This window comes from Oncorhynchus mykiss, chromosome 3 (assembly GCF_013265735.2).
Source record: "Oncorhynchus mykiss isolate Arlee chromosome 3, USDA_OmykA_1.1, whole genome shotgun sequence".
Lineage (NCBI taxonomy): Eukaryota > Metazoa > Chordata > Actinopteri > Salmoniformes > Salmonidae > Oncorhynchus > Oncorhynchus mykiss.
In genome coordinates this window covers 3,122,327-3,132,099 of record NC_048567.1, presented here as the reverse complement: position 1 = coordinate 3,132,099, position 9,773 = coordinate 3,122,327, and the positions used below count along the sequence as shown (strand labels likewise).

The 9,773-nt window shown below is 40.9% G+C and overlaps 1 protein-coding gene across 1 annotated transcript; it reads right to left on the bottom strand.

Moving 5' to 3' along the window:
* Window positions 1–2,042: 2,042 nt before the first annotated feature.
* Window positions 2,043–6,589, bottom strand: LOC110506827. Its single transcript, XM_036965877.1, has 13 exons — window positions 6,017–6,589; window positions 5,734–5,795; window positions 5,487–5,519; window positions 5,269–5,319; window positions 5,131–5,169; window positions 4,999–5,037; window positions 4,840–4,884; window positions 4,668–4,724; window positions 4,546–4,584; window positions 4,183–4,230; window positions 3,203–3,715; window positions 3,031–3,069; window positions 2,043–2,523 (listed from the first exon to the last, which is right to left on the bottom strand). Exons 1-13 carry the CDS (start codon window positions 6,022–6,024, stop codon window positions 2,513–2,515), a joined length of 984 nt encoding a protein of 327 aa, XP_036821772.1. The 5' UTR covers window positions 6,025–6,589; the 3' UTR covers window positions 2,043–2,512.
* Between the last annotated feature and the right edge of the window lie 3,184 nt (window positions 6,590–9,773).

Sequence of the window (9,773 nt, the reverse complement as noted above, 5' to 3'; positions counted from 1 at the left end):
ATAAACCAATTATCTATGTTAACCTCTGTTTAACTTGTTAAGAGAAGGAGCAGCCTGACCTTTCATCTTAGCAGTTTAAGTAGTATGACATGATGTATGGAGGAGAGCCTCCTGTCTGGCCCACTAATGACTGCCTCAGCAGAGGAGAAATCAGACCCGGCAGCGGCTCACAGAGGAACTCAACTGTCAGACACCATCACTTCTCCCATTTAGCACTGGGTTGTAATTCATGCTTCCCAACAACCCGACGACTCAGTTTGGATTTGTTTAGTCTGCCTGTTCAGGTCCTGTCTGAACAATACAAGTGGGGTATGTTACGTTTTGTTAAGTTTGTGTTTGTTGAGGTCTTTCTCTCTCTCTCTCTCTACTGTGTGTGTGTGTGTGTGTGTGTGTGTGTGTGTGTGTGTGTGTGTGTGTGTGTGTGTGTGTGTGTGTGTGTGTGTGTGTGTGTGTGTGTGTGTGTGTGTGTGTGTGTGTGTGTGTGTGTGTGTGTGTGAGAGAGATTTTACAGTGATTGTCATGTAAAATCAGTTTCATAAGAGAGATAAAGTGATGTCGTACTGTTTAGGACTTGGAGAAATCCATTCCGCTCACTCATTCCCCAAGATGCTGTCCTCTAGATGAGGGGATGGGATATTTCTGTCTAAACATTTGTCTAAGGATTCTTCTTCCCCTCCATAAACCCCAGAGCAGCTGACCATTTGGGACTTCTCTGTCCAGGCACCACACTGTTTCTGGCAGGTTCCAGGTTCTTAGACAGCACAGATAGAAGAGCTAGCTTCCTGTGCAGACTGCTTTTTACAGAAACAGAGTTTTACAAGCATCAGAGCCAGTGCATGGAGGTCTGGAAAGGAACACTGAGAATGTAATAGTGGAGGATCTCTGTGGTTGGTATCTACCACAAAATGAAGCCCTATTGGAGTGTCACTTCAGATTCCAACTTGTGGTGTGTTTACTATGGGGCGGCAGGGTAGCCTAGTGGTTAGAGTGTTGGACTAGTAACTGGAAGGTTGCGAGTTCAAACCCCCGAGCTGACAAGGTACAAATCTGTCGTTCTGCCCCTGAACAGGCAGTTAACCCACTGTTCCCAGGCCGTCATTGAAAATAAGAATTTGTTCTTAACTGACTTGCCTGGTTAAATAAAGGTAAAATAAAAAAATAAAATAAAACTATATAAGTAAACAGTGACTACTCTTACATCTGGAATCCTTATCGGTGAAACAACCAGGTCCGTTTGGGATATTACAACAACATAGAAGTTACTGGAAACAACCAACACAGTTTTTTCCCCTCAGACATTGCAGGTGCGATAGAAAAGCACAATGTGTACTGCAGTTGTTTTTCTCATGATGATCCTCAGCTGGGCAACAAAAACAATAACAACGGTGTTGGGGCGGCCAGTGGCGATGTTTCCACCTCCTGGGGATTCCAGCTGTAAGGTCCAGTGAATTTACCTTCTACCAATCGTGACACAAGACTATGGTAGGCTGCTAAGCTAAAGCCTAGACATCAGCTCAGGGAGCTACCACAAGTCCTCAGGTCTCAGACAAGGTAACTCATCACGCGAGGGTCACAAGCTCATCATGTATGTATATTTTGTAATCAGCTGCTCCTCATTCTGTGCCACTGGTTTTGCTCAGCACAGCAGTTGATGTTGAAGCTGTGCCTCAGGCCACAGTACATGTGTTACTGCCTGTGTGCAAACAGCAAGGCTGATGTGTCAGGGCAGTCACCCCATGTCAACTCCAACACATGGGAGAGATCACTATAAAACACTGTTGGATGAGAGAATCGTTCATGTCTGGAAAATTGCTGCCGCAGCAAGAAGGTAACAGTGACATGTTCTGTCAACATATTTTTATTCCGTTGTTGAATCACTGACATATTATATTTTATACAAAGTTACCAAATGTTGTTTGTATGGGCCAAGTTGACAGTTGAATGATTGGGTGAAGTTGAAATGTAGAAAAGGTTCTGTGTAGAATGGTCATGTAGTCCAAGCAGTTGTGTAACACTAAGGCATTCTGCCTTCAAACAATGTATTGTCTTTCCTTACAGTTGTGAATTTGATGTATACACATCCTTTCATTGAATTACCTCGAATTAGTACAACAAACAATGCTTTATGAGAAACCTTTATTTCATCAGATCAGATTGGAGCCAAACATCTTATTTCCATTCACCTACAATTCAAATTGACTAGCGGCAGTAAGACCAGGGGGCACAGCTGCTGTCAGAATACCATTTATACCATTTCAAGATCAAGTGAAAGATTGGTGGTAAATATCCACAGATTTACTGACGTCTCTGTCATGAATATAAGTGTGAGAGGGACTCTGCGGTCTGGTAGAGTCGGTGGAGCTTGAGGGAGACGACACACGAGTGAGAGGCAGGGAGATTTACAGGCCCTGCAGGGTAGAGCTGAGCCAACTCTACCTGGAGGAAGCCTCTGGCACTGACAGGCTCCTGGCTGGAGCTCCTGGCTGGGGCTCCTGGCTGGGGCTCCTGGAGGCTAACCAATCACTAGAACACAGAGCAGACAACATGGAGAACACTCAGTATGATTTAAACATTTTGCCTGTGAGGGGTAAGATAAGTCTGAAAACAGTGGTGTGTTGTTGAATGTGTAATATGGATGTAGGTTGACCTCCGGTAGGTAACACCTCTGCTCTGTTTCTACTTAGGTCTTAGAAGCAGTGCTCTTATTAGAAACAGAAATGGTTACACAAAGTATTCACTGGGGTAATGTTTCGAATTCACCACATCAATTTAAATATTTTTGCAAAACAGGAAATATTTTCAGACCTGCTAGAGAACATTTGTGGGTTTCGCAATACGAGAAAGTGATATTTTCCTCACCAAAGTGTTTCCAGCACATATTTAGGTGGATATAAATAATCTGCTGTTTCTCTGTATCTTTCCTTACCAGAACACATAACCCTACTTACCATCTGAACAGAAGTGCTCAGGGACCTCAGGGTTTTTACTGGGATTGTTTTATTGTTCATGGTGTGTTTTCTCTAAACCTACCGACTGGGTTCGTCTCAGTGCTGATGTCATCTCTAGTTTCTGTTAGGATAGAAAGCAATCATTCAGATATTTTTCAATAATATAGGTTCAGTAGTTAAAGAATTCTGCTGTGGATCTTCTTTTTTTGTAAAGCCGTAGTTTGGAATCATGGTAGAATAGAAGCGAGACGAACCTCTACTCTTGGCTTCATCAGTACCATTGGGTCTACCATTGACATGCTCCATACTGTCCAAGTCCTGATGTTCTCTGGCTGTGTCCAACACTCCATTCACTACACCCCTACAACTATCCCTACGTAGGGCCTGCTCCGTGGCTGTGCCTGTGACCTCTTGGCTTTGGATATCTCTATCTCTACTGTTTAGACTTGTATTCTCATCATTTTCACCTCCATTGACTGTAGTCCCCTGCTCTCCGGGCACACAGACAGTACCCTGACAGCCCACCATCACATCCTCTTCACTGTTGAGATCAATGAGCACTCTGCTGGTTCTCTCTCTCCCCACTGTGGGGTCCCTCTGAGTCTCTCTATCCAGCACCTCGCTCCCATTGGTTGGATCCTGCCTGGTGGTTGTCTGCATGCTGTCGACATGGTCTGGGTTTATGGTTCTCCTTCCTGGAGGTTGTTTGTATTTTCTCACATCACTTGGAGAACTGTCAGTCTCGTCGCTGCTACTGTTATCTGTCACTGTATTGGGGATGAAGAGTCGGTTAGAACTGTCAACTGATTCCATTTTGATTTTACTCTTTGTACGAAAATCTATGGATATGAATAAGTGCTATTGGTTTAATACGTTTTTATTCTACGTATGTTAATTATATGTTTGTTTAAATACACTGTTGGCCAAGGACTTCATCTAGTAGATAATGACATATCTTGAATCTCAGTAGAGGGTTTGGCGGCTGCTACAACCACATGATTTTTTCTGTCTCTGTTGCTGTCCTACAACAAGACAAGCCCAGGTGATGTCATGTTCAGTCTCTTACATAGTGTTAGTTACATGTCTATGGGATGTAATTATAAGAGGCTGGAATTCTGACCAGCAGAATTAGAATCCTGTGGTACCTTCTGCATTTCTGTTTGAGGTAAAAACAGTGACGCTACATCAATTATCTAGCTACCATTTCTTTACATTGATGGTAAACATGACATACCAGTTTGTGTAATCTTTGTATTAGATCCCAGAGAGTCATCATAATCCTCTGAAGAAAGAAAGAGAGAGAGAAAGAGAGAGAGAGAGAGAGAGAGAGAGAGAGAGAGAGAGAGACAGAGAGACAGAGAGACAGAGAGAGAGAGAGAGAGAGAGAGAGAGAGAGAGAGAGAGAGAGAGAGAGAGAAAGAGAGACAGACAGAGAGAGAGAGAGAGAGAGAGAGAGAGAGAGAGAGAGAGAGAGAGAGAGAGAGAGAGAGAGAGAATCAGAATTGGTATGGCCATAACAGTCTATGAAATCAATATTACCAGATTCATTTTCCCCTACGGATATTTCAGTGATAGATTATTTTGATATTTAATATACCTCTGCTTTCTGCTGAGTTACTTTCAGATCGTTCTGCATCTGTGGGACATTGAATGAAACAACTCTGAAAATGATATTGAAACTTCCTATATAGCATTATTTTCAAACCATATTCCACACACCTGTAAGATCATTGGAGTTGCATTTCTCTTTGGATTTGGCATCTGAGTCTACAACATCTGATACATGATCAGATAATGATCAATAACACAAAAAACACATGATCAAGCACATATCAATAACACTAACTACTGACTATTGATAAGTTCCCAGCTCAACCTTCCCCACACTAACCTGTTAAACAAGCAGAGTTTGCAGTCTGCGTAACATTAGAGATTTCTGGAAGACAAATGATTACGGAGTAATGATTCACGTAATGTAACATTGATTTCATTATATTTCACAACCAAGTTTGACAGTTTGATTACAAACTAAACGTAATAAAAAAACAACCTGCAGAGTTCTCTGTTGGTCTTAAAGGACTTGGTCTTCCTGTTGAACACGGTAATAAATTAGGTCAACATGGCAATAACAGATGCTAGTTAGAAACATTTCCCTCAAACATCAAAATCTACTTTCACTAACCTGGGGTTGGAGCTGGTTTACCAAAGGTGTTCTCGGGACCTGGGGAAAGTAGAAAAGAAAGACGGCAGATCGAGTTAATGATTTTAAAAGTAACAAAATTAGGATAGATAAATAAATATATAAGTGTGAAGAACAGACCTTTGATTTTTCCTGAGGTGCTTTGAGTAGCGGGAGCAACATCAAGGGCACCTGTAACAACATCTGAGAATGAGCTACCTAACCAACAGCTTATTAGAATCTCACCACCTCTGATCATTTTTTGAAAATGTGATTTCTCCATCAAGACTAACAACTGTTTGGGTCTCATCAACACAAGACAATAAACAGGTGCATTAGCATGTAGCCAACCATCTCACCATTCAAAAAGCTTAACACATCCTCACTTCTGTCTGAAAAGGAAACAGGACTATTATTAACTGATTCAATCACAATAACCTCAGTAATATCATGTCATATTACTGTATCAGACCTTTTCACCACAGCAATAAAAGCAAGTCGTTTTTGTCCAGTGTATGACACGCTGAACAATTCACTGGAAAAGCTTACTGGAGCAAATCGATATAGGCTGATATATGATCCTTGTTTAGGGTAAATGAAGCTTACCTTTCATTGGTACCATGAACACAACAGCCACTAGCGTCAGAACTGACAGAGAACACAGGGAGCTACGAGAAAAATAAAGAGCATTGGCCTTTTCAGTTGAACAGTTGACTAGGTATCCCCTTTTATAAAGAAGATAGTTGTACAGTGTTAAATCTAATGCTTTGTAAGACTAAGTCAAGACAACACACAACATTTCAATGAAATGTTACATGACCTAAATGTTACATTGTTATAAAGAATATATCAATCAAAGAGGCCATGATGGAATAAAAAAGTGACTTACAGCTCCATGGTGGGTGGAAGTCATCACACGAGTCCTCCTATCTCTTTGTTAAAAGACCCATCAGAGGTTTTATACCTGTCCTTAAAGCTGATTGGCTGGAACCGCAGAGACAATAGACACAGACCCACTTCTATGAGATAGAATGGGGGCTGTGTCAGGTGTCTCTGCAGGAAACAGTGCATGACCGTGGCAATGTTTTAAGATTGAGGAATCAGATGAGCATTTAAACAAAAAGGTTTACAGTTGACAAATGACTCATTATAATGTCAGTCGACAAACAACCCACTGACTTAGAAGACAAATACCCCCAAGATGTGACTGTTCATTCAAGAGGTGTACAAAACAAAGACCTTCTCTTTCTAGACTATGTTGATTATAGGTGACTGGTTCCTGTGGTCAGTGATGCAAACAAAACATGCCTCTGGCATTTCCTTCTCATTGTTACAGCAATTTAGAAGAGGGTAGGCCTACACAATGAGTGGATTAATTGATACCGCAGTCTGAAAGTGTAGCATAAGCATATACAGTGAGTGTATGTAACATTAGAAACACCTGCTCTTTCTATGACATAGACTGAGCAGGGGGAATCAAGGTGAATTTCTTATTGATGTCACCTGTTAAATCCACATCAATCAATTTAGATGAAGGGGAGGAGACAGGTTAAATAATCATTTTTAAGCCTTGACACAATTGAGACATTGATTGTGTATGTGTGCCATTCAGATGGTGGATTGTCAACACAAAATATTTAAGTGCCTTTGAATGGGGTATGCTGGGTTTTTCAGTTTCCCATGAGTATCAAGAATGATCCACCACCCAAAGGACATCCAGCCAACTCGACACAACTGTGGGAAGCATTGGAGTCAACATGGGCCAGCATCCCTGTGGAACGCTTTTGACACCTTGTAGAGTCCATGACCCTACAAATTGAGGGCTGTTCAGAGGGCAAGATGGGGTGCAACTCAATATTAGGAAGGTGTTCCTAATGTTTTGTCCACTCATTGTACGTTGTCCATTAGCCATAACGACCAAACAGAAAGTATTTTCATTCTGTATTCAATATATACAGTGCCTTGCGAAAGTATTCGGCCCCCTTGAACTTTGCGACCTTTTGCCACATTTCAGGCTTCAAACATAAAGATATAAAACTGTATTTTTTTGTGAAGAATCAACAACAAGTGGGACACAATCATGAAGTGGAACGACATTTATTGGATATTTCAAACTTTTTTAACAAATCAAAAACTGAAAAATTGGGCGTGCAAAATTATTCAGCCCCTTTACTTTCAGCGCAGCCAACTCTCTCCAGAAGTTCAGTGAGGATCTCTGAATGATCCAATATTGACCTAAATGACTAATGATGATAAATACAATCCACCTGTGTGTAATCAAGTCTCCGTATAAATGCACCTGCACTGTGATAGTCTCAGAGGTCCGTTAAAAGCGCAGAGAGCATCATGAAGAACAACGTTTAAAGTTTGCCACAAGCCACCTGGGAGACACACCAAACATGTGGAAGAAGGTGCTCTGGTCAGATGAAACCAAAAGTGAACTTTTTGGCAACAATGCAAAACGTTATGTTTGGCGTAAAAGCAACACCCTGAACACACCATCCCCACTGTCAAACAAGGTGGTGGCAGCATCATGGTTTGGGCCTGCTTTTCTTCAGCAGGGACAGGGAAGATGGTTAAAATTGATGGGAAGATGGATGGAGCCAAATACAGGACCATTCTGGAAGAAAACCTGATGGAGTCTGCAAAAGACCTGAGACTGGGACGGAGATTTGTCTTCCAACAAGACAATGATCCAAAACATAAAGCAAAATCTACAATGGAATGGTTCAAAAATAAACATATCCAGGTGTTAGAATGGCCAAGTCAAAGTCCAGACCTGAATCCAATCGAGAATCTGTGGAAAGAACTGAAAACTGCTGTTCACAAATGCTCTCCATCTAACCTCACTGAGCTCGAGCTGTTTTACAAGGAGGAATGGGAAAACATTTCAGTCTCTCGATGTGCAAAACTGATAGAGACATACCCCAAGCGACTTACAGCTGTAATCGCAGCAAAAGGTGGCGCTACAAAGTATTAACTTTTTTATTTTATTTTATTTTACCTTTATTTAACCAGGTAGGCAAGTTGAGAACAAGTTCTCATTTACAATAACTTTTCAGTTTTTGATTTGTTAAAAAAGTTTGAAATATCCAATAAATGTCGTTCCACTTCATGATTGTGTCCCACTTGTTGTTGATTCTTCACAAAAAAATACAGTTTTATATCTTTATGTTTGAAGCCTGAAATGTGGCAAAAGTTCGCAAAGTTCAAGGGGGCCGAATACTTTCCCAAGGCACTGTATCTTATCAAAGGTATTCTTCTTTGGTCGTTCAATATTTCTGTTTTCAAATTCTTCTTTGGTCGTTCAGAACAGCACTGTTTAATTGAACATTGCAAAACCCTCTGATATTGCCGACTACTTTAATGACTTTTTCCTTGGCAAGATTAGCAAACATAGGCATGACATGCCAATAACAAACTCTAAACCTTAATTTTCATGCATAACTGAATTTGAATTCTGTAAAGTGAGTGTGGAAGAGGTGAAAATAGTATTGCTGTCTATCAGTAATGACAAACTGTCTGGTACTGACAACTTGGATGGTAGCGGACTATTGCCACTCCTATCTATCTAAGCCTACAGGACAGTGTGTGTCTCAGGGCTGGAGGGAAGTAAAAGTACTTCCGATACCCAAGAATAGCAAAGCACCCTTTACTGGTTGAAACAGCCGACCAATCAGCCTGCTACCAATCCTTAGTCAACTTTTGGAAAAAAAATTGTTTGACCAGGTACAATGCTATTTCACAGTAAACAAATTAACAACAGACTTTCAACTCACTTATAGGTAAGGGCCCTCAACATGTACGGCCTTGACACAAATGACTGATGATTGGCTGAAAGAAACTGATAATAAGAAGATTGGAGGAGCTATTTTGCTAGACTTCAGTGCATCTTTTGACATTATTGATCATAATATGCTGCTGAAAAAAACATACACTACCGTTCAAAAGTTTGGGGTCACTTAGAAATGTCCTTGTTTTTGAAAGAAAAGCACATTTTATGTCCATTAACATAACATAACATTTATCAGAAATACAGTGTCGACATTGTTAATGTTGTAAATGACTATTGTAGTTGGAAACGGCAGATTTCTTATGGAATATCTACATAAGTGTACAGAGGCCCATTATCAGCAATCATCACTCCTGTGTTCCAATGGCACGTTGTGTTAGCTAATCCAAGTTTATAATTTTAAAAGGCTAATTTATCATTAGAAAACCCTTTCGCAATTATGTTAGCACTACTGAAAGCAATAAAATTGGCCTTCTTTAGACTAGTTGAGTATCTGGAGCATCAGCATTTGTGGGTTCGATTACAGGCTCAAAATGGCCAGACACAAAGAACTTTCTTCTGAAACTCGTCAGTATATTCTTGTTCTCAGAAATGAAGGCTATTCCATGCAAGAAATTGCCAAGAAACTGAAGATCTCGTACAACGCTGTGTACTCCTCCCTTCACAGAACAGTGCAAACTGGCTCTAACCAGAATAGAAAGAGGAGTTGGAGGCCTCTGTGCACAACTGAGCAAGAGGACAAGTACATTAGTGTCTAGTTTGAGAAACAGACACCTCACAAGTCCCCATCTGGCAGCTTTATTAATTAGTACCTGCAAAACACCAATCTCAACGTCAACAGTGAAAAGGCGAC

Excerpts from the sequence above, each read along its gene's own strand:
- LOC110506827 (XM_036965877.1), bottom strand. Across the intron at positions 5,320-5,486 it reads TGTGTTAAGCTTTTTGAATG|GTGCCCTTGATGTTGCTCCC; the intron begins GTGAGATGGTTG and ends ATGTTGTTACAG. Across the intron at positions 5,038-5,130 it reads TAAACCAGCTCCAACCCCAG|GAAGACCAAGTCCTTTAAGA; the intron begins GTTAGTGAAAGT and ends CGTGTTCAACAG.